The sequence below is a fragment of the Schistocerca serialis genome, chromosome 1 (genome assembly GCF_023864345.2).
Source record: "Schistocerca serialis cubense isolate TAMUIC-IGC-003099 chromosome 1, iqSchSeri2.2, whole genome shotgun sequence".
Taxonomy (NCBI): domain Eukaryota; kingdom Metazoa; phylum Arthropoda; class Insecta; order Orthoptera; family Acrididae; genus Schistocerca; species Schistocerca serialis.
Window position 1 is genome coordinate 166,591,502 of NC_064638.1, and position 25,738 is coordinate 166,617,239.

The 25,738-nt window shown below is 43.8% G+C and overlaps 2 protein-coding genes across 2 annotated transcripts; both read left to right on the forward strand.

The window, feature by feature from the left end:
* Window positions 1–2,410: 2,410 nt before the first annotated feature.
* LOC126457987 (uncharacterized) lies at window positions 2,411–11,003 on the forward strand. The gene is made up of 2 exons (XM_050094793.1): window positions 2,411–3,013; window positions 10,779–11,003. Exons 1-2 carry the CDS (start codon window positions 2,411–2,413, stop codon window positions 11,001–11,003), a joined length of 828 nt encoding a protein of 275 aa, XP_049950750.1.
* Window positions 11,004–11,106: 103 nt separating this feature from the next.
* LOC126458066 (uncharacterized) lies at window positions 11,107–22,663 on the forward strand. Its single transcript, XM_050094908.1, has 2 exons — window positions 11,107–11,709; window positions 22,541–22,663. Exons 1-2 carry the CDS (start codon window positions 11,107–11,109, stop codon window positions 22,661–22,663), a joined length of 726 nt encoding a protein of 241 aa, XP_049950865.1.
* Window positions 22,664–25,738: the final 3,075 nt, after the last annotated feature.

The following is a 25,738-nucleotide window of genomic DNA, read 5'->3' on the forward strand; positions in this document are numbered from 1 at the left end:
AAAATGTTGTGTGACCCTATTAAATTAAATAAAAAAATTGTAAAATAAGAACATTAAAGCTATTGGAACGACGACAGCTTTGTTTCATTTATATGTGTTATAGGTAATTTTCTGACTGAATCATTACCTTCACTTCTCCTTTTAGTACTATCTCAGAAGTGCTTTTACAATAAGGGAACCACAGCAGGCATACCGATAACATTTAGAAGCTTTTACACTACCGGCCATTAAAATTGCTACACCAAGAAGAAGTGCAGATGATAAACGGGTATTCATTGGACAAATATATTGTACTAGAACTGACATGTGATAACATTTTCAAACAATTTGGGTGCATAGATCCTGAGAAATCAATACCCAGAACAACCACCTCTGGCCGTAGTAACGGCCTTGATACGCCTGGACATTGAGTCAAACAGAGCTTGTATAGCGTGTACAGGTACAGTTGCCCATGCAGCTTCAATACGATACCACAGTTCATCAAGAGTAGTGACTGGCGTATTGTGACGAGCCAGTTGCTCGGCCACCATTGACCAGACGTTTTCAATTGGTGAGAGTTCTGGAGAATGTGCTGGCCAGGGCAGCAGTCGAACATTTTCTGTATCCAGAAAGGCCCGTACAGGACCTCCAACATGCGGTCGTTAATTATCCTGCTAAAATGTAGGGTTTCGCAGGGATCGAATGAAGGGTATAGCCACGGGTCGTAACACATATGAAATGTAACGTCCACTGTTCAAAGTACCACCAGTGCGACAAAAGATGACCGAGACGTGTAACCAATTGTTGTAACCGCAGGAACAAGCCAAGTCTAAAAAGCAGTACCTTAAAAATAGTACGTGGGACGAAGTTAAAGTTGTAGCGCTGGACGCCAGGCGTGGCCGAGGGGTCAGCCGAGGCGGCACTCGAGCTGCAGGGCAGCTGGGTGTGTTGATAAGAAAGTAAACAGCCGGTAGATACAAACGAGGGTCTGTGCAGGGACTCATGAAAGGCATTCAATTAAGAATATCAACAGTAAGCATTCCTGGCTAGAGAGAGAGGTCTGGGAGTGGAGAGAGAAAGAAAGAGGGCCCCTGGTGGGGACCGCACTACGTCATGAGGAGCCAATGAAGGGCTCAGGACGCAGTGCGTGACCATATAGGGAGAGGCGCCTCTGCCCCTCCACTCAGCCTCTGAAGAACAATAGCAACAACAATGTTTTAACGAGACCAAATAAGGGTAAGTTGCCTTCGACGCTACGTCACGCCAAGCGCTGGCGGGGTCGAAGGGGAAACGCTAACAAAACCCGAGAGCACGCCGCTCTGGGGAGCTAAGTTTTGTCGTGTCTGGTGAGGGCGAAGAGTTAGATAGCAGCAGCCGACTTGGGCTGGGGAACGGGCTGTAGGCAGGCAGCCGGAGATAGTCGCTGGAGTGCGTCAGGGCGTAGCCGCGGGAATTTAACGTAGGGTGTTAGGAAGCTTGACAGAACTTCTAGTAGTCAGTCGGAACGGTGGAGTCAGTCACCGTCTCTGTGTTAGACTTGGCTTTCCTGTGAGTGCAACCACCGTCAGATAGGGCGAGCTGTACTCATATGGAATAAACCGTAAATTGTTAAAGTTATCACGACTTTAATTTCTATCACCTTCCTAGCCTTGTGAAAACCAGGGATTATTACATCTTAGCCAGATCAAAAGTCTCCCTCTCACTACGGTCAACCGGCTAAAATCCCATCCACGAACCGTGTCGCTCAATCCCTCGCAATACCCACGCTTGGGACGCGACATAAATAAAAACTTTTTGGTGCCAGGTGTGGGGTTATCACAACGGCGCATAAGCTTCTACCTACAGAAGACGTTAGATTTTGCTACAGCGACTGTGGCAATTGGCAGGAAGTTGTGGCGACTCGCAACTTTCAGCATTAGTAGCACCAGTACGTTAGAGTCCAGAAAGGTAGTCCTCGCGGGTGCAGGGCAACGCAGGACAGCGGCAGCGCGACACGGAGCGACGAGGCACAGAGGTGCCTAAGCAGCCAGCGATCGAGTCCGGGGGTCCGGGCCGAGCAGCAGCAGAAGCGGCAGCAGCCGTAGCAGCGGCAGCCGAGGAGAGCGACGGGGTCGGCACAGCCCAGCAGAGCGGCGGCCGGCGCATCGCAGCAGCGCGGGACAGTGCGGGCGCAGAGACAGCGCGGAGCAGTGCGGAACAGCGCGGGACAGCGCGGGCACAAAGAGAGCGCGGAGCAGCGCGGGACAGCGCGGGCACAAGGAGAGCGCGAAGCAGCGCAGGACGACGCGAGCCAACAGAGCAGACGGCGCACCACAAAAGAAGCGGTAATTGTAAAACTGTATTAAGAATATTGTATTTTGTTGTGTAAAGTGTTAACTTAGTTAAGATGCCCCTAAATAGTGAAGTTGCGTCATCCTCCACTAGTGGTAAGATGTCAGTGAAAGAGGCCCTATGTATTGTGTCGAAAGTTTTCGAAGGGAACAAGAAGGATTTAAGAGAATTTATCGAAAATGTAGATGCAGCTTTTGAATTAGTAAAGCCTGAGGAACACGAAACGTTATTGAAGTTCGTGAAAGCAAAGATAACCGGTGAAGCTAGGTCGAGATTGCAGGTGCGTGAACGCACAGGTACGTGGCAAGAGGTGAAACGCGTTTTGGAAGAGAATTATGCCAGTAAGCGTACTATAGACTATTACGCTTGTAAAATTTTTCAAGCCAGACAAGGACAAGGGGAACCAATAGCAATGTGGGCAAGCAGAATTGATGAAATGCAGAGAGACTTTCGAGAAGCAGTAAATAGAGTTACGGCCCGAGAAAACTTGAAAGGTGCAATAGAACTAGTTGACTCCCTAGGAAGAGCGTGTTTTATACAGGGTTTAAGTAATGACAGAATACAGACAATAGTGAGAAGCAGAGGCGACGAAATCACGTTGGCAGCAGCAGTGGAATTGGCACTGCAGGAAGAGAGTGCGATATTGTCTATGAGAGAGCGGGGACTAGCCCCGAGGGTCACGTACACTCGAAATAAGGAAGCTGTAAAAAGCGCGAGAGAAGGTAAAGAGTTGAAATGTTTTAATTGTGGGCTGAGAGGTCACATAGCGAGCAAGTGTAGAAAAAACAGGCCAGAGCATAGAGTACGAACCATGACAGGTAGAGAATTTACAAATTTTTGCTATGGGTGTGACAAGCCGGGACACACAGACATGGAATGCAGGGTACGGTTAAGGAAAGTTCACCCGATAGATGTAAGGGAATTCAGAGGGAATCATAGAGAAACCGATGGAGGGTTACGAGAGTGGAGATGTCCACAGTGTAATTTACCAGGGAACTGCGGAGTTCCGTGCACAAGAGTAAAAGATGTTGCGTGCTTTAAGTGTAAGCGGCAGGGCCACTACGCGAAAGACTGCCACGAAGGGCCCTGGCACGCCTGGAGAAAAGGCAGGGTGCCAGTATCGAGCAAAACAGGAAAGGTAGTACAGGGAAACTAAGAGGCGGCAAGGCCGCGCAGTCGGGCCTTGTTGCAATAGGTAAGCCCACAGTGAGGGTAATCGACTGTGCAACAGAAAACGACGTGGTCGTATTGTACTGTGTAGAACTAAAGAAGTATTTAAAGTTATTAATAGATACAGGAGCACAATTGTGTTTGCTAAAGCGGACGAGTATTCCGGTAAAGAGTATGCTTGGGATCAATGAAACAGAAAAACTTCGGTTAAAGGGTGTAACGAGTGAAGCCGTTAGCACTATAGGCACGGTACAAATAAACTTAAGTATAGACGGATCTGAAAAGGTGAGACAGAAATTTCACGTGTACGGTAGAGGGCTAGACATTCCGTACGACGGATTGATAGGGAGAAATTTCTTGACACAGCATAGAGTCAAGCTAGACTATGCGGGTAAAGTGATAAGACTAAAAGGGCGAGATATACCCTTAGTAGTAGAGGAAGAACCAAAGGGACACGAGAAAGAAGCAGATCCAGAAATAGGAGGGGAGATAGGGCCCCGGGAAGAAAGAATAATGTTGTTGAAAGTGGACGGAAAGGTACCACGGGGAATCGAACGAGAAATGGTCATACCAAGGCAGGAGATTGCACAAGGGGTGCATGTACCTGAGTCCTTAGTAAAGGTGCGAAATGGGAAATGCATAGTAAGTGCATTGAACGTGTCAGAGGACAGAGTTCGATTAGGAAGTGTAAGACTAATAACGGAAGAAGTAGAAAGAATAGCGAAAGTTCGCGAAGTAAAATGTAGCACTGAGGCAGTAGGTAAGACGGAAAGTCGTGCTAGCGTGTTGCGAAGGCAGCTCAGAATGGATCATTTGAACGGCGAAGAAAAGAGCGCTCTAGCAGAGGTCTGCACGGAGTACGGAGATGTATTTCATCTGCCGGGGGACAAATTGTCCTATACTTCTGCAGTGAAACATAGAATACCGATTGCGCCGGAACACGCGGGGAAAGTAGTGAACGCTAGACCGTACAGGATCCCTGAAGCGCAAAAGGAAGTGCTAAAAGAGCAAATAGAACAAATGCTGAAGGATGACATAATTGTCGAAAGCAAGAGCGCATGGAACGCACCGTTACTGTTAGTTCCAAAGAAGTTAGATGCCAGCGGCAAGCAGAAATGGAGAATAGTAGTGGACTACCGACAATTAAATGACATCACGGTAGGCGATGCATTTCCACTGCCGAATATCTCCGATATCCTGGATCAATTAGGGCAAGCCAAGTACTTCTCGACGCTTGACCTTGCAAGCGGGTACCATCAAATATTGACGGACGAGAAGGACAGAGAGAAAACGGCATTCAGCTCAAACTATCAACATTACGAATACAAAAGAATGCCGATGGGACTGAAGGGAGCCCCAGGATGTTTCCAGAGACTGATGAACACAGTACTGGCAGGTTTACAGGGTGTTAAATGTTTTGTCTATTTGGACGACATAGTATGTTATGGGAGAAACCTGCAGGAGCATAACGAAAAGCTCCGGGAAATATTTGACAGGTTGCGCGAGCATAATCTGAAGTTGCAACCAGACAAGTGTGAATTTCTGAGGAAGGAGGTAATATTCCTAGGTCATTGTATCACGGACAAGGGAATATCACCGGATATGGCAAAGGTGGAGAAGGTGAAGTTCTTCCCACAGCCGAGAACAACAAAAGAACTAAAAGGGTTTCTGGGATTGATAGGGTACTATCGACGTTTCATTGCCAATTTCAGCAAAATTGCGAAACCTCTCCATGAGCTCCTAAAGAAAGGAGTAGAGTACCAATGGGGAGAACGACAGAAGAATGCGTTCGAGGAACTGAAAGAGAAATTAGTGAATCCTCCGTTACTTCAGTATCCTGACTTCACGAAACCGTTTATAATCACAACGGATGCGAGTAACGCAGCGTTGGGAGCCGTGTTATCGCAAGGGAAAAAGATTGGCGAAGACTTGCCGATTGCATATGCATCCAGAGCACTGAACAAAGCAGAACTGAACTATAGTACAACGGAAAAAGAGTTGTTGGCTATAGTGTACGCGGTAAAACAGTTTAGACCATACGTGTATGGACGAAAATTCACAGTGGTGACAGACCATAAGCCACTAACATGGATTTTCAGTGTAAAGGATCCGAGTTCGAGGCTCTTGAAGTGGAGACTGAAGCTCGAGGAGTACGACTACGAGGTAGTATATAAGCCAGGAAGGCTAAACAGTAATGCAGACGCGTTAAGCCGGATACAGCAGGAAGAAAAGGAAGAGAGAATGTCAAAGCGAAATGTGGAGGCGGAAAGAACCTCCGTAGCACAAGCAAAGGCGGAACAGAGTTCCGTAAATGTGCGGCAAGCGCAAGTGTCAGGTGAAATAAAGCAGGAAACAAATGGTAGCGAGGAAATTAGCCCCGAAGAAAAGGAAAGCATATTAAAGGAGATGCATGATAATCCCTTGGGAGGGCACCAGGGAATGCATAGGACATTCGAGAGGATAAAAGCGTACAAGCAGTGGCGCGGAATGAAGCGAGACATTGAAAATTATATTAGAAAGTGTCCATCATGTCAAAAGAACAAAAACACACAAATGAAAACAAGGATGCCTTTAGAAATTACAGACACAGCTGAGACAATATTTGAAAAATGTGCAATGGATATAGTGGGTCCACTAGATGTATCTAGTACAGGGAAAAGATACATGCTAACGTTCCAAGACGATCTGAGTAAATTCACAGTAGCAGTCCCGATTGATAAGCAAGACGCGGAAACTGTAGCAGAAGCGTTTGTGGAAAATATAGTGCTAAGATATGGGATTCCATCAGTTTTGTTAACTGATCAAGGATCGAATTTTCTGAGTGATGTGTTTAAAAGTGTATGTAAATTGTTGAAGGTAAAACGTATAAATACCACAGCGTACCACCCTGAGTCAAATGGTGCTCTAGAAAGGAGCCATAGAACAATTGTAGAATATCTCAGACATTTTGTAACAGGAGATCAAAGTTCATGGGACAAATGGGTACCGTATGCAATTTTTGTATTCAACACTACACCACACAGCAGCACAGGTTATACACCATTTGAGTTAATGTACGGAAGAAAGGTTAACATACCAGGAGTACTGCAGCAAGAAACACCGCAGGTAAGTTACGATTATGATTCGTATGTAAATAAGCTAAGAGCAAGAATGCAGGAAGCCCATAGAGTGGCTAGGGATTCTATTATAAAAAGTAAGGTAATCAGTAAAGGACAGTATGATTTGAAACAGAACCCAAAAGAATTTAATGTAGGGGACAAGGTATTATTACACGACGAATCAGTGAGACGTGGTAGATCTCGGAAACTAGATTCGCAATGGAGAGGTCCATTTGAAGTATTAAAAGTGGAAGGTCCTAACGTAGTCATAAGAGTTAAAAGAAATAAAGAAACAAAAGTACATGCCAACAGGCTGAAACAGTTCTTTTAAATTTCAGGTATGGCACTCAAGTGGCAAGTGATGCAACTCATCATAGTGATAGCAACATACAACTTCGTTGCATCAGAATACGAAACGAACGATTTTAAAGTGACCTCAATACCAAGCTCATCAGGACTATATTACGATCATGTAGGACAAATAGAGATATACAGTACCACATGGAGGATAGTTACATATGTTAATTTAGATGTAATAACAGAAAGATTCCAAAAAGCCGAGAGGTATGGTAAGGCGGCGGTGCAGCGGTGCCGTGACACATTGAAACAATTAAACATTGGATTAATAGAATGTAGGGTATTAGATCAGCAAGTCACACATCACGTTGAAAAGATTACAGGGCTACAGCAACTCGTACAGCAACTCACAAAACACGAAACCAGAAGGAAGAGAGGAGTGTTCAACTTCGTCGGACAGGTAAGTAAAATACTGTTCGGAACATTGGACGAAGCAGACGCAGCATATTATAAGGAAAGAATAGATGCTATGGAAAAGAATTCGGAAGGGTTGCTGAGGTTAACTAAGGAACAGGTGGCAGTGGTAAGGGCCACGTTAGCAGGAGTAAACAGAACAGTGTATACACTAGAATCAAACGAACACATTTTAAGAACAGGCATGCAGAGACTCGAAAGGTTTATGAAAGAATACGTGAAGGAGACAGATATAGGTTTCAAACGAGTAGCAACTTTTGCCACCGTAACGGAACAAGTATTACAGTTAGCGGCAGTGTTTGGCCAAATCGAGGAAGAGTATGAGCAAATGATAAATGCCATTGTAAATGCTCAAAAGGGAATACTTCAGCCTCACATAATTAACCCAGTGCAAATTGTGAAGTATCTAAGTTTAATCCGAGACGAATTAAAGGACGTGAAGTTTCCTGTTCCTCTCGCGGAGTCATCAGGCTACCTCTTGTTAAGAATAATTGACTTAGATGTGTTCATTTCCGGTAGCATACTAGGGTATGTAATTAATATCCCCCTAATAGATAATAATAATTTCAATATGTACAGAGTTCTCCCATTACCAAAGGAGATCCCAAATATGAAAGGAAGGTACATATACATACAGCCAGAGAAAGAATTTCTACTGATAGATGAATCCAAAAGGCAGTACGCGAAACTTTCCGCGGATGATTTAAAATGTAAAGAATTGAGTAAGAGCAGAAGACTGTGCAGACAGTCATTTGCATTGCTATCGACATTCGACCATGAGGAATGCGAAGCCAAATTATTACAACCGGTAAGAGAAATTCCGGAAGATTGTGTGCGAAAAATAGTCGCACTAAATCAGAGCCTTTGGACCCATCTAAACAGTAATGAGTGGCTATATGTAGCTCCGAAGGAAGAAGGACTAACAGTATTATGTGGAAAAGAACCCCCGAAGGATTTATTAATGAAAGGGGTAGGAAAGATAAGTTTTTATAGCAAATGTAAAGGGTATGGAACGAGAGTGTTCATACAAACAGATAGAGTAATTCATAGTAACGTAACAAAGAAGGATATAATACCTCAAATTAATTTAGAATTTGACTGTTGTGTAGTAAACGAAGAAAAGAAGAATGTATCAATGTTAACGTTAGATTTACCACTAGAACAGGTAGTAACACAATTAGACGACTTGAAAGTCGCTGGGAAAAGGTTGGACGATGTCCAGCGGATGGTCGAAAGGCAGGAGGAGGAACTAAAATACTCCAGATACTTTACCCATTACTCAGTAACTACATACATAGCTATAGCAATAGTCATTGTTATTATAATAACATGTTGTTGTAAAAATTGTAAATGCTGTAAGGAACGCTTCAAAAGTTTATGGAAGTACTTTGACGATAATAACTGTTGTGGAAAAGTATGTATAAGAAACACTATAGTAAATCAATATCCAGAGACTAGCTTAAGCAGAAGGCAAGCTAATAAAGACACTGAAGAGGTAGTAATATACGAAAGATGTGGGAAAAACCACGAAGATTCAGTTCTGTTCAGAAACAGGCGTTAAGTCAAATCAAAAGGTAAAATATATTAGAGGTGTCTTATGAAAAGGTGTAATCAATTTTAGTGTTTTGTCCATTTTGGAAACTATGTATTTGTTGAATGAAAATGGTATTTTGTATCAATGTTTAAAAATGTACCTTGATTGTAATTGTATCAATGAATGGAAAAAAAAAGAGAGAAGAAAAGTGTACCTTGATAAATGTATGTTTGATAAATAATTGTTGTAGCAATGAATTGAAAAAAAAAGAGAGAGAAGAAAAGTGTACCTTGATAAATGTATGTTTGATAAATAATTGTTGTAGCAATGAATTGAAAAAAAAAAAAGAGAGAAGAAAAGTGTATCTTGATAAATGTATGTATAAAATGATTGTGTCTCACAAAGAACTTAATGGAATTAAGTGTATACGAAAGATAAAGAAACATATGAAGTGTTGATGTAACAAAGAAAATGTAATCAAATAAAATGAGAGAATCACAATTGACGGTACTCTGAGGAGTAACGCCAATTTCCCTGGCGGGGGAGGTGTTGTAACCGCAGGAACAAGCCAAGTCTAAAAAGCAGTACCTTAAAAATAGTACGTGGGACGAAGTTAAAGTTGTAGCGCTGGACGCCAGGCGTGGCCGAGGGGTCAGCCGAGGCGGCACTCGAGCTGCAGGGCAGCTGGGTGTGTTGATAAGAAAGTAAACAGCCGGTAGATACAAACGAGGGTCTGTGCAGGGACTCATGAAAGGCATTCAATTAAGAATATCAACAGTAAGCATTCCTGGCTAGAGAGAGAGGTCTGGGAGTGGAGAGAGAAAGAAAGAGGGCCCCTGGTGGGGACCGCACTACGTCATGAGGAGCCAATGAAGGGCTCAGGACGCAGTGCGTGACCATATAGGGAGAGGCGCCTCTGCCCCTCCACTCAGCCTCTGAAGAACAATAGCAACAACAATGTTTTAACGAGACCAAATAAGGGTAAGTTGCCTTCGACGCTACGTCACGCCAAGCGCTGGCGGGGTCGAAGGGGAAACGCTAACAAAACCCGAGAGCACGCCGCTCTGGGGAGCTAAGTTTTGTCGTGTCTGGTGAGGGCGAAGAGTTAGATAGCAGCAGCCGACTTGGGCTGGGGAACGGGCTGTAGGCAGGCAGCCGGAGATAGTCGCTGGAGTGCGTCAGGGCGTAGCCGCGGGAATTTAACGTAGGGTGTTAGGAAGCTTGACAGAACTTCTAGTAGTCAGTCGGAACGGTGGAGTCAGTCACCGTCTCTGTGTTAGACTTGGCTTTCCTGTGAGTGCAACCACCGTCAGATAGGGCGAGCTGTACTCATATGGAATAAACCGTAAATTGTTAAAGTTATCACGACTTTAATTTCTATCACCTTCCTAGCCTTGTGAAAACCAGGGATTATTACATCTTAGCCAGATCAAAAGTCTCCCTCTCACTACGGTCAACCGGCTAAAATCCCATCCACGAACCGTGTCGCTCAATCCCTCGCAATACCCACGCTTGGGACGCGACATAAATAAAAACTTTTTGGTGCCAGGTGTGGGGTTATCACAACGGCGCATAAGCTTCTACCTACAGAAGACGTTAGATTTTGCTACAGCGACTGTGGCAATTGGCAGGAAGTTGTGGCGACTCGCAACTTTCAGCATTAGTAGCACCAGTACGTTAGAGTCCAGAAAGGTAGTCCTCGCGGGTGCAGGGCAACGCAGGACAGCGGCAGCGCGACACGGAGCGACGAGGCACAGAGGTGCCTAAGCAGCCAGCGATCGAGTCCGGGGGTCCGGGCCGAGCAGCAGCAGAAGCGGCAGCAGCCGTAGCAGCGGCAGCCGAGGAGAGCGACGGGGTCGGCACAGCCCAGCAGAGCGGCGGCCGGCGCATCGCAGCAGCGCGGGACAGTGCGGGCGCAGAGACAGCGCGGAGCAGTGCGGAACAGCGCGGGACAGCGCGGGCACAAAGAGAGCGCGGAGCAGCGCGGGACAGCGCGGGACAGCGCGGGCACAAAGAGAGCGCGGAGCAGCGCGGGACAGCGCGGGCACAAGGAGAGCGCGAAGCAGCGCAGGACGACGCGAGCCAACAGAGCAGACGGCGCACCACAAAAGAAGCGGTAATTGTAAAACTGTATTAAGAATATTGTATTTTGTTGTGTAAAGTGTTAACTTAGTTAAGATGCCCCTAAATAGTGAAGTTGCGTCATCCTCCACTAGTGGTAAGATGTCAGTGAAAGAGGCCCTATGTATTGTGTCGAAAGTTTTCGAAGGGAACAAGAAGGATTTAAGAGAATTTATCGAAAATGTAGATGCAGCTTTTGAATTAGTAAAGCCTGAGGAACACGAAACGTTATTGAAGTTCGTGAAAGCAAAGATAACCGGTGAAGCTAGGTCGAGATTGCAGGTGCGTGAACGCACAGGTACGTGGCAAGAGGTGAAACGCGTTTTGGAAGAGAATTATGCCAGTAAGCGTACTATAGACTATTACGCTTGTAAAATTTTTCAAGCCAGACAAGGACAAGGGGAACCAATAGCAATGTGGGCAAGCAGAATTGATGAAATGCAGAGAGACTTTCGAGAAGCAGTAAATAGAGTTACGGCCCGAGAAAACTTGAAAGGTGCAATAGAACTAGTTGACTCCCTAGGAAGAGCGTGTTTTATACAGGGTTTAAGTAATGACAGAATACAGACAATAGTGAGAAGCAGAGGCGACGAAATCACGTTGGCAGCAGCAGTGGAATTGGCACTGCAGGAAGAGAGTGCGATATTGTCTATGAGAGAGCGGGGACTAGCCCCGAGGGTCACGTACACTCGAAATAAGGAAGCTGTAAAAAGCGCGAGAGAAGGTAAAGAGTTGAAATGTTTTAATTGTGGGCTGAGAGGTCACATAGCGAGCAAGTGTAGAAAAAACAGGCCAGAGCATAGAGTACGAACCATGACAGGTAGAGAATTTACAAATTTTTGCTATGGGTGTGACAAGCCGGGACACACAGACATGGAATGCAGGGTACGGTTAAGGAAAGTTCACCCGATAGATGTAAGGGAATTCAGAGGGAATCATAGAGAAACCGATGGAGGGTTACGAGAGTGGAGATGTCCACAGTGTAATTTACCAGGGAACTGCGGAGTTCCGTGCACAAGAGTAAAAGATGTTGCGTGCTTTAAGTGTAAGCGGCAGGGCCACTACGCGAAAGACTGCCACGAAGGGCCCTGGCACGCCTGGAGAAAAGGCAGGGTGCCAGTATCGAGCAAAACAGGAAAGGTAGTACAGGGAAACTAAGAGGCGGCAAGGCCGCGCAGTCGGGCCTTGTTGCAATAGGTAAGCCCACAGTGAGGGTAATCGACTGTGCAACAGAAAACGACGTGGTCGTATTGTACTGTGTAGAACTAAAGAAGTATTTAAAGTTATTAATAGATACAGGAGCACAATTGTGTTTGCTAAAGCGGACGAGTATTCCGGTAAAGAGTATGCTTGGGATCAATGAAACAGAAAAACTTCGGTTAAAGGGTGTAACGAGTGAAGCCGTTAGCACTATAGGCACGGTACAAATAAACTTAAGTATAGACGGATCTGAAAAGGTGAGACAGAAATTTCACGTGTACGGTAGAGGGCTAGACATTCCGTACGACGGATTGATAGGGAGAAATTTCTTGACACAGCATAGAGTCAAGCTAGACTATGCGGGTAAAGTGATAAGACTAAAAGGGCGAGATATACCCTTAGTAGTAGAGGAAGAACCAAAGGGACACGAGAAAGAAGCAGATCCAGAAATAGGAGGGGAGATAGGGCCCCGGGAAGAAAGAATAATGTTGTTGAAAGTGGACGGAAAGGTACCACGGGGAATCGAACGAGAAATGGTCATACCAAGGCAGGAGATTGCACAAGGGGTGCATGTACCTGAGTCCTTAGTAAAAGTGCGAAATGGGAAATGCATAGTAAGTGCATTGAACGTGTCAGAGGACAGAGTTCGATTAGGAAGTGTAAGACTAATAACGGAAGAAGTAGAAAGAATAGCGAAAGTTCGCGAAGTAAAATGTAGCACTGAGGCAGTAGGTAAGACGGAAAGTCGTGCTAGCGTGTTGCGAAGGCAGCTCAGAATGGATCATTTGAACGGCGAAGAAAAGAGCGCTCTAGCAGAGGTCTGCACGGAGTACGGAGATGTATTTCATCTGCCGGGGGACAAATTGTCCTATACTTCTGCAGTGAAACATAGAATACCGATTGCGCCGGAACACGCGGGGAAAGTAGTGAACGCTAGACCGTACAGGATCCCTGAAGCGCAAAAGGAAGTGCTAAAAGAGCAAATAGAACAAATGCTGAAGGATGACATAATTGTCGAAAGCAAGAGCGCATGGAACGCACCGTTACTGTTAGTTCCAAAGAAGTTAGATGCCAGCGGCAAGCAGAAATGGAGAATAGTAGTGGACTACCGACAATTAAATGACATCACGGTAGGCGATGCATTTCCACTGCCGAATATCTCCGATATCCTGGATCAATTAGGGCAAGCCAAGTACTTCTCGACGCTTGACCTTGCAAGCGGGTACCATCAAATATTGACGGACGAGAAGGACAGAGAGAAAACGGCATTCAGCTCAAACTATCAACATTACGAATACAAAAGAATGCCGATGGGACTGAAGGGAGCCCCAGGATGTTTCCAGAGACTGATGAACACAGTACTGGCAGGTTTACAGGGTGTTAAATGTTTTGTCTATTTGGACGACATAGTATGTTATGGGAGAAACCTGCAGGAGCATAACGAAAAGCTCCGGGAAATATTTGACAGGTTGCGCGAGCATAATCTGAAGTTGCAACCAGACAAGTGTGAATTTCTGAGGAAGGAGGTAATATTCCTAGGTCATTGTATCACGGACAAGGGAATATCACCGGATATGGCAAAGGTGGAGAAGGTGAAGTTCTTCCCACAGCCGAGAACAACAAAAGAACTAAAAGGGTTTCTGGGATTGATAGGGTACTATCGACGTTTCATTGCCAATTTCAGCAAAATTGCGAAACCTCTCCATGAGCTCCTAAAGAAAGGAGTAGAGTACCAATGGGGAGAACGACAGAAGAATGCGTTCGAGGAACTGAAAGAGAAATTAGTGAATCCTCCGTTACTTCAGTATCCTGACTTCACGAAACCGTTTATAATCACAACGGATGCGAGTAACGCAGCGTTGGGAGCCGTGTTATCGCAAGGGAAAAAGATTGGCGAAGACTTGCCGATTGCATATGCATCCAGAGCACTGAACAAAGCAGAACTGAACTACAGTACAACGGAAAAAGAGTTGTTGGCTATAGTGTACGCGGTAAAACAGTTTAGACCATACGTGTATGGACGAAAATTCACAGTGGTGACAGACCATAAGCCACTAACATGGATTTTCAGTGTAAAGGATCCGAGTTCGAGGCTCTTGAAGTGGAGACTGAAGCTCGAGGAGTACGACTACGAGGTAGTATATAAGCCAGGAAGGCTAAACAGTAATGCAGACGCGTTAAGCCGGATACAGCAGGAAGAAAAGGAAGAGAGAATGTCAAAGCGAAATGTGGAGGCGGAAAGAACCTCCGTAGCACAAGCAAAGGCGGAACAGAGTTCCGTAAATGTGCGGCAAGCGCAAGTGTCAGGTGAAATAAAGCAGGAAACAAATGGTAGCGAGGAAATTAGCCCCGAAGAAAAGGAAAGCATATTAAAGGAGATGCATGATAATCCCTTGGGAGGGCACCAGGGAATGCATAGGACATTCGAGAGGATAAAAGCGTACAAGCAGTGGCGCGGAATGAAGCGAGACATTGAAAATTATATTAGAAAGTGTCCATCATGTCAAAAGAACAAAAACACACAAATGAAAACAAGGATGCCTTTAGAAATTACAGACACAGCTGAGACAATATTTGAAAAATGTGCAATGGATATAGTGGGTCCACTAGATGTATCTAGTACAGGGAAAAGATACATGCTAACGTTCCAAGACGATCTGAGTAAATTCACAGTAGCAGTCCCGATTGATAAGCAAGACGCGGAAACTGTAGCAGAAGCGTTTGTGGAAAATATAGTGCTAAGATATGGGATTCCATCAGTTTTGTTAACTGATCAAGGATCGAATTTTCTGAGTGATGTGTTTAAAAGTGTATGTAAATTGTTGAAGGTAAAACGTATAAATACCACAGCGTACCACCCTGAGTCAAATGGTGCTCTAGAAAGGAGCCATAGAACAATTGTAGAATATCTCAGACATTTTGTAACAGGAGATCAAAGTTCATGGGACAAATGGGTACCGTATGCAATTTTTGTATTCAACACTACACCACACAGCAGCACAGGTTATACACCATTTGAGTTAATGTACGGAAGAAAGGTTAACATACCAGGAGTACTGCAGCAAGAAACACCGCAGGTAAGTTACGATTATGATTCGTATGTAAATAAGCTAAGAGCAAGAATGCAGGAAGCCCATAGAGTGGCTAGGGATTCTATTATAAAAAGTAAGGTAATCAGTAAAGGACAGTATGATTTGAAACAGAACCCAAAAGAATTTAATGTAGGGGACAAGGTATTATTACACGACGAATCAGTGAGACGTGGTAGATCTCGGAAACTAGATTCGCAATGGAGAGGTCCATTTGAAGTATTAAAAGTGGAAGGTCCTAACGTAGTCATAAGAGTTAAAAGAAATAAAGAAACAAAAGTACATGCCAACAGGCTGAAACAGTTCTTTTAAATTTCAGGTATGGCACTCAAGTGGCAAGTGATGCAACTCATCATAGTGATAGCAACATACAACTTCGTTGCATCAGAATACGAAACGAACGATTTTAAAGTGACCTCAATACCAAGCTCATCAGGACTATATTACGATCATGTAGGACAAATAGAGATATACAGTACCACATGGAGGATAGTTACATATGTTAATTTAGATGTAATAACAGAAAGATTCCAAAAAGCCGAGAGGTATGGTAAGGCGGCGGTGCAGCGGTGCCGTGACACATTGAAACAATTAAACATTGGATTAATAGAATGTAGGGTATTAGATCAGCAAGTCACACATCACGTTGAAAAGATTACAGGGCTACAGCAACTCGTACAGCAACTCACAAAACACGAAATCAGAAGGAAGAGAGGAGTGTTCAACTTCGTCGGACAGGTAAGTAAAATACTGTTCGGAACATTGGACGAAGCAGACGCAGCATATTATAAGGAAAGAATAGATGCTATGGAAAAGAATTCGGAAGGGTTGCTGAGGTTAACTAAGGAACAGGTGGCAGTGGTAAGGGCCACGTTAGCAGGAGTAAACAGAACAGTGTATACACTAGAATCAAACGAACACATTTTAAGAACAGGCATGCAGAGACTCGAAAGGTTTATGAAAGAATACGTGAAGGAGACAGATATAGGTTTCAAACGAGTAGCAACTTTTGCCACCGTAACGGAACAAGTATTACAGTTAGCGGCAGTGTTTGGCCAAATCGAGGAAGAGTATGAGCAAATGATAAATGCCATTGTAAATGCTCAAAAGGGAATACTTCAGCCTCACATAATTAACCCAGTGCAAATTGTGAAGTATCTAAGTTTAATCCGAGACGAATTAAAGGACGTGAAGTTTCCTGTTCCTCTCGCGGAGTCATCAGGCTACCTCTTGTTAAGAATAATTGACTTAGATGTGTTCATTTCCGGTAGCATACTAGGGTATGTAATTAATATCCCCCTAATAGATAATAATAATTTCAATATGTACAGAGTTCTCCCATTACCAAAGGAGATCCCAAATATGAAAGGAAGGTACATATACATACAGCCAGAGAAAGAATTTCTACTGATAGATGAATCCAAAAGGCAGTACGCGAAACTTTCCGCGGATGATTTAAAATGTAAAGAATTGAGTAAGAGCAGAAGACTGTGCAGACAGTCATTTGCATTGCTATCGACATTCGACCATGAGGAATGCGAAGCCAAATTATTACAACCGGTAAGAGAAATTCCGGAAGATTGTGTGCGAAAAATAGTCGCACTAAATCAGAGCCTTTGGACCCATCTAAACAGTAATGAGTGGCTATATGTAGCTCCGAAGGAAGAAGGACTAACAGTATTATGTGGAAAAGAACCCCCGAAGGATTTATTAATGAAAGGGGTAGGAAAGATAAGTTTTTATAGCAAATGTAAAGGGTATGGAACGAGAGTGTTCATACAAACAGATAGAGTAATTCATAGTAACGTAACAAAGAAGGATATAATACCTCAAATTAATTTAGAATTTGACTGTTGTGTAGTAAACGAAGAAAAGAAGAATGTATCAATGTTAACGTTAGATTTACCACTAGAACAGGTAGTAACACAATTAGACGACTTGAAAGTCGCTGGGAAAAGGTTGGACGATGTCCAGCGGATGGTCGAAAGGCAGGAGGAGGAACGAAAATACTCCAGATACTTTACCCATTACTCAGTAACTACATACATAGCTATAGCAATAGTCATTGTTATTATAATAACATGTTGTTGTAAAAATTGTAAATGCTGTAAGGAACGCTTCAAAAGTTTATGGAAGTACTTTGACGATAATAACTGTTGTGGAAAAGTATGTATAAGAAACACTATAGTAAATCAATATCCAGAGACTAGCTTAAGCAGAAGGCAAGCTAATAAAGACACTGAAGAGGTAGTAATATACGAAAGATGTGGGAAAAACCACGAAGATTCAGTTCTGTTCAGAAACAGGCGTTAAGTCAAATCAAAAGGTAAAATATATTAGAGGTGTCTTATGAAAAGGTGTAATCAATTTTAGTGTTTTGTCCATTTTGGAAACTATGTATTTGTTGAATGAAAATGGTATTTTGTATCAATGTTTAAAAATGTACCTTGATTGTAATTGTATCAATGAATGGAAAAAAAAAGAGAGAAGAAAAGTGTACCTTGATAAATGTATGTTTGATAAATAATTGTTGTAGCAATGAATTGAAAAAAAAAGAGAGAGAAGAAAAGTGTACCTTGATAAATGTATGTTTGATAAATAATTGTTGTAGCAATGAATTGAAAAAAAAAAAAGAGAGAAGAAAAGTGTATCTTGATAAATGTATGTATAAAATGATTGTGTCTCACAAAGAACTTAATGGAATTAAGTGTATACGAAAGATAAAGAAACATATGAAGTGTTGATGTAACAAAGAAAATGTAATCAAATAAAATGAGAGAATCACAATTGACGGTACTCTGAGGAGTAACGCCAATTTCCCTGGCGGGGGAGGTGTTGTAACCGCAGGAACAAGCCAAGTCTAAAAAGCAGTACCTTAAAAATAGTACGTGGGACGAAGTTAAAGTTGTAGCGCTGGACGCCAGGCGTGGCCGAGGGGTCAGCCGAGGCGGCACTCGAGCTGCAGGGCAGCTGGGTGTGTTGATAAGAAAGTAAACAGCCGGTAGATACAAACGAGGGTCTGTGCAGGGACTCATGAAAGGCATTCAATTAAGAATATCAACAGTAAGCATTCCTGGCTAGAGAGAGAGGTCTGGGAGTGGAGAGAGAAAGAAAGAGGGCCCCTGGTGGGGACCGCACTACGTCATGAGGAGCCAATGAAGGGCTCAGGACGCAGTGCGTGACCATATAGGGAGAGGCGCCTCTGCCCCTCCACTCAGCCTCTGAAGAACAATAGCAACAACAATGTTTTAACGAGACCAAATAAGGGTAAGTTGCCTTCGACGCTACGTCACGCCAAGCGCTGGCGGGGTCGAAGGGGAAACGCTAACAAAACCCGAGAGCACGCCGCTCTGGGGAGCTAAGTTTTGTCGTGTCTGGTGAGGGCGAAGAGTTAGATAGCAGCAGCCGACTTGGGCTGGGGAACGGGCTGTAGGCAGGCAGCCGGAGATAGTCGCTGGAGTGCGTCAGGGCGTAGCCGCGGGAATTTAACGTAGGGTGTTAGGAAGCTTGACAGAACTTCTAGTGGTCAGTCGGAACGGTGGAGTCAGTCACCGTCTCTGTGTTAGACTTGGCTTTCCTGTGAGTGCAACCACCGTCAGATAGGGCGAGCTGTACTCATATGGAATAAACCGTAAATTGTTAAAGTTATCACGACTTTAATTTCTATCACCTTCCTAGCCTTGTGAAAACCAGGGATTATTACATCTTAGCCAGATCAAAAGTCTCCCTCTCACTACGGTCAACCGGCTAAAATCCCATCCACGAACCGTGTCGCTCAATCCCTCGCAATACCCACGCTTGGGACGCGACACAATGGCACCCCATACCATCACGCCAGGTGCTACGCCAGTATGGCGATGACGAATACACGCTTCCAATGTACGTTCGCCGCGATGTCGCCAAACACGGATTCGACCATCATGATGCTGTAAACAGAACCTGGATTCATCCGAAAAAATGACGTTTTGCCATTCGTGAACCCAGGTTCGTCGTTGAGTACACCATCGGAGGAGCTCCTGTCTGTGATGCAGCGTCAATGGTAACCGCAGCCATGGCCTGCTGAAAGTCCATGCTGCTGCAAACGTCGTCGAACTGTTCGTTCAGATGGTTGTTGTCTTGCAAACGTCCCAATCTGTTGACTCAGGGATCGAGACGTGGCTGCACAATCCGTTACAGCCATGCGGATAAGATGTCTGTCATCTCGACTGCTAGTGATACGAGGCCGTTGGGAACCAGCACGGCGTTCCTTGTTACCCTCCTGAACCCACCGATTCCATATTCTGCTAACAGTCATTGGATCTCGACCAACGCGAGCAGCAATATCGCGATACGATAAACCGCAATCGCGATAGGCTACAATCCGAACTTTATCTAAGTCGGAAACGTGATGGTACGCATTTCTCCTCCTTACACGAGGCATTACAACAATGTTTCGACAGGCAACGCCGGTCAAGTGCTGTTTGTGTATGTGAAATCGACTGGAAACTTTCCTCATGTCAGCACGCTGTAGGTGTCGCCACCGGCGCCAATCCTGTGTGAATTCTCTGAAAAGCTAATAATTTGCATATCAAAGCACCTTCTTCCTGTCGGTTAAATTTCGCGTTTGTAGCACATCTTCGTAGTGTAGCAATTTTAATGGGCAGTAATGTAGTTGATAACATTGCAATATTACGGACAGAATGATACATGGTCCAGTCACATTGACGTGACCACCGTCTATGTTTAACGTCGGCGTGGAACTGTCACTCACACATATCAGGTGGCAAATTTTTTCTTCTGGTTCGTTGGTTGAAATTAGGAAGTTTTCATCTTTTTCCTTTGCTTTTGACTCTTACAAAATTATATAATCAAATGTTGTGCAGTTTGCTACATGCGACAATTAATATTATATGTATAATATTAATATGTGATAATATAAAAGAAATTATTCAGATAGCTAAGAGACTGGAATTCGATAGCAGGAAAAGGAAGAGAAGAAAAAGTATTAGATGAATACGGACTGGGGGTAAGGAATGAGCGAGGAAGCCACCTGGTAGAATTTTGGACAGAACATAACTTAACACTTGGTTTAAATTTATGAAAGAAGTTTTTATACGTGGAAGAGGTCTGGAGATACTGAAATGTTTCAAATAGATTACATAATCGTAAGTCAGAGATATAGGAAACAGGTGCTAAATTGTAAGACATTTCCAGAGTCAGACGTGGACTCTGACCACAATATGTTGGTTATGAACTGTAGATTAAAACTGAAGAAACGGCGAACGGGGAAAAATTTAAGTAGTTGGAACTTGGATAAAGTGAAACAACCATATGCTGTAGAGAGTTTCAGAGAAAGCACTTGGAAACTATGGACAAGAACAGGGGAAAGAAATGCAGTACAAGAAGAATGGGTAGCTTTGAGATATGAAATAGTGAAGTTAGCAGAGTATCAGGTAGGTAAAATGACGAATGCTAGTAGAAATCCTTGGGTAACAGAAGAGATACTGAATTTAATTCATGAAAGGAGAAAATATAAAAATGTATTAAATGAATCATGCGAATAGGAATACAAACGTCTCAAAAATGAGATTGTGTTGAATGCAAAATGGCTAAGCAGGGATGACTAGAGGACATATCTAGGGAGGTAGAAGCATATATCACTAGGTGTAGGACTGATACTGGCTACAGGAAAATTAATTAGACTTTTGGAGAAAATAGAACGACCTCTCTGAATATCAAGAGCTCAGATGAAAAACCAGTTCTAAGCAACGAAAGGGAAGCAGAAAGGTGGTAGGAGTACATAGACGGTCTTGGCAAGGGTGATGTACTGCAGGACAGTGGAAGAGGACATAGATGAAGACGAAGTGGGAGACACGATACTGCGTGAAGAATATGGCACAGCACTGAAAGTCCTAAGTAGAAACAAGGCCCCAGGAGTAGACAACATGCTACTATAACCATTGATAGCCTTGGCAGAGCCAGCCATTACAAAATTCTTCCATCTGGTGAGCAAGATGTACGACACAGATGAAATACCCTCAGACTTCAAGAAAAATACAATACTTCCAATCCAGAAGAAATCAGGTGTCGACAGGTGTGAAAATTACCGAACTATCAGTTTAATAAGTCACAGTTGGAAAATACTGACACGAATTCTTTAGAATGGATGCTGATGGGACGCCTCAACCATTCCCATAGGATTGCATGCAGCTCACGCATAATAACTATGCACATTGATAATGGCAGTTCTGCTAAAGGCTGCGTTGTCGGTAAAGAGGACTGATGATAGAAAACCCATAACTATGAGGCTCTGGCACAGAACCACTGACAATATCCTTCCCATAAAGGGAAACCTGCTGCTGATAATCCTTGCACTTGGTTGAGGTGAGAGGATTAGTAGTGGCTGTCATGCACAACACATATAATCGTATTTTGGCTTACACCACATCCACCGGCAACCTGGAGGTTCAGGCGATTTTCTGGCAGGGTGTTCTTTCGTTAAATTGGTTGTCTTTCTAGACGTGAAAGACCAGTTTTCCCTTTTAAAGGTTGCAACTTCAGCTAGATTGACCGAGCTGAGGTCCATCTTCTCCGCCTACGTTGACACTGTGGTTTTCACCCGTATCTCAGGACAAGATGAATTCGTTATACCACGCAATAATGGGTCCTTACCAGAACTTTGCAACCGGCTATTTCGTCGGTCCCACATGGCTTCCTTTAAGGAGTTTCTGGTTTCCCTAGTTGGTTTAGCATTTGCGTATGAAACCACAAGCAAAAGCACGCTGCATATATCTTTCCCATACTCATGCATGCTCCTATAGCCTTGTATGTGTCCTCTAGCCATTCCTTCTTTGACATTTGCACTCACTGTATTACGAGGTCCGACTTTAGCAGGCGAAAATGGAGGTCAGGTTCCAACCTCCCACCTCAGCACTGTCATGAAGGACGAGTTGGAACTGTTTAAAAAAATGTAATAACTGCGACTGTGGATGCTGTTATAACACTTGCCGATACCGATGTGAATAGGGGACTTGTATTTGCGTTGCTGGCGAGGGTAGCACTTCCCTAATTTGGGCTCATGTAGACGTGTAAACGCACGTGATTTGACATTCCAGCTTCGTTGCTATTTAACGCATGAGATGCTTCCTTCACTCGAAACCCTACCTAGGCTTTCAAGTTTCGGCACACAGAGTGGCACTGCAGTCGGCGGAAACCGTCCTTGAACGGCCGCGCTTCAACGCTGCTGTCGGAGGCGGTCATTAATTCAGCCGAGCGGCGCCGACGTGCCCGGGGTGGAGCGCGTTTCGCTGTCTGTGTCAGCGGAGCAGGGCAGAGCAGCCTCCAGCCGCGCGTTCCAGAGCTTTCAGCAGCTGGCGCGGGCCGCCAGCTGACGCCCGCTCTCCAGTTCCTGTTCCCCCGCCCCCTCCACCTGCCGACCAGTCGGCTCCATAAATCAGGACCAGTCACAACAGGTTGTCACTGAATCACTCCACGACCAGTGTGCCAGCCTTTACAACAGAGCGGCGAGTGTTTGCCACAAATGAAGGTGAAGCCGCGAATCCTCTAAGTATATGTCTTAGTACCGTTTCCATTAAATAGTTCATTTTCGATACGTATTACGGATGTCTCAGAGGCTAAGCGACAATTTTGAATCGCTTATTATTCGCTCACGGTCTTCGGTCAGAGTAACTGTGTCATCGCTCCTTGTCAGCGAGGAGCGAGTTCTATCAGTACAGTGAGACAGACGCCGAGTAGGGAACTCGTGGCAATGTAAGTGTAAAGTTAAGTGCATTTGTTTTTAAGTAAAAATGATTTGTACTTCAATATTATCAAACAGAGGAGAAGGATTTGATTAGTGATTTAGAATGAAAAGAGTATGAATTTAGAATCATTGTTGAATAAGAAATACATATCATGGAAGTTTAGATTTCTCATTAAAGACTGTGTAATTTTTACTGTAAGGTATTTTTTTATGTTTATAAATTATTTAATTTTTTAATAATTAACAGCCTCAGTTGCACTGTTTGCCTGGAATTTTCCTAGGTTTCAGTCGGGACAACCCAACCTTCTTCAGAATAACAGTAACTACCGTCTTACCGTACTGGACATCGTCAAGCTAAAACTACAAATCCATAAATTATCGTCAGACTATAAAACTTATCGGGAACCGCCTCGGCCCCACTTCGCGACCGCGATGCGGCAGCCAAGAGTGCTGTACTGAAACTGACCGCAGCGTCATGAGGCCCGCCTAGGCGGACACAATACCTTGCGCCTGCACATAAACTGTATGATAGTTACTTGTTGGGACAAGACGGGAACTTAACTCCTGGCCTTGAATTTACTAGTAAAGTGAAATAAAAGGTATAGCTGAGGAAAAGGGCATATACGAGGGGCGTTCAGAAAGTAAGCTCCGATCGGTCGCGAAATGGAAACGACTATGAAAATCCGATAAAGCTTTGCACAGATGTGTTGGGTAGTGTCTCTAGTATAACCCCAGTTAGCATCACGTCGCTCTTCTCATTTCTGAGCTCGCAGTGAGTGCGTAAAGATGTCTAGAAAAAAGTGTCTGCCGCCAAGTACGAGGGCCTGGTGAGAAATTTCGCCTGAAGCTATGCAGCTAACATTACATAACTGTCGTGCTGTTTCTTCTTCAAGACAATTCTCAGCCGCATTCTGCAGGGGCAATGAAGATGCTCCTGCATCGCTTTCAAATGGAAATATGAGATTACCCACAATACAGTCCGCAATTGTCTCCCCCTGAGTTTCATCTCTGGTCACATGAACCGCTGTCTTTGAAGACAACATTTTGACACAGACAACGAGGTGTAGGCGAGCGTGGAGAATTGGCGGAAAGCACTGGCGGCTGCCTTCTATGATGAGGCTATTGAAAAGTTGGTACAACGCTATGACAAAAGTCTAAGTCAGAACGGCGACTACGTAGAGAAGTAGCTGAAAGGTGTAGCTAATTGTTACAAGTAAAACATTTCTGATGTTCACTGTGGTTTCAATTTGGAAATCAATCGGAGCTTACTTTCTGAACAGGCCTCGTATGTTAACCTGTGCAGAAGGTAATTAGATCGACTGTCTTAACATTTATGAAGTATTCATTGGTCATGATATGAGGTAGACATGTGCTTGCAAGGTATGGTCTATCTAGGAAAATTTTTGTGCTTAAGCGCGAAGTTTCATCACCTAAGAAGAACTTAGGAGTGGGAATAATAATATAAAGCAAACATCGACTAGGTCTAGAAGTTTTTAAAACGTAATTGTTAAGCACTTGCTTAGCTATGGTTACAACGCATGAACATCTTATTGACTTAGCACACAAATGGTCATGATTGAACTAAGAACAATTCTATATCTAATATGTAACATCCGGCATTGCGGGCCATATAAAATAGATGGTCACTATTCCAGATTAGTATATTTGACGTGAAATGGTCTAGAATCAAGTCAAAAACTAATGCACGTGCCTGATTGAGTTTCTTGACGAATTTATGGTTATGAGTTGCGGAAAACACTAAAGTAGAGGAAATGTGGCGGCAATGGGGTACTCAGTTTGCCTCCTCGGAGGTGATCCGCACACATACTGTAAAAACTATATGTGGACCACTGCCATCATAATTCTGTCCTGGTGACCACTGTCATTGAACTTAGGGAATGACAGCGGAAATATGCTTAAAGCTAAAGTGTGACTTGGCGGACATCGTTCCAGTCAACACACTTAAAAACTATTGACCGACATAGATCAATTATGCTTAAAGCTAAAGTGTGACTTGGCGAACATCGCTCCGGTCAACACACTTAAAATGATTGACCGACATAGGTCAATATGTACTTGAAGAACTAGTCTAAATTATGGGAGGATGACGGGAAATTGTTAAATTATGTGATTTGGCGAACAACGCTCCTAGGACACGTTTAAACGTACCTTCTCGTGATGCTTGTATTTATATGACTGCCATTAATTAAGTAAATAAAAAGTTGTGTATAACTAGGTGATGGCATCACTGCTGTCGTATACGCATGGTATTGACCGCAATCGGTCATATTGAAGGATTGTGTGGTAGCACCCACATTCTGTAGAGGGGTAGTGACCTGGAGATCATTATTCCGGTTACTAAACGTACATGCTACTGACCAATGAAGTTATTATCCACTAATTATTAAATCAAGTGCTGAAACCGTTCTTAACTCTAGAACTTGCATACCGAATATCGGTAGACCATCTGTGTGCATATTCAAGGTGTTCAATACGCCAAATATTAACCATTTACGCTGTTACCCTAAATAATAATGAAATATTAAGTAGGTAACTGAATATTCCCATATAACTAATAGACATCTTCATAGATGAGTCCAAAAAATTTTACGGTGTCAAAGTAACATACCAAAGCTATACATCCTACGGGAGTACAGACATATGTTGGCAATGGTAAAACATACCCCGCATTAACATTACAGTA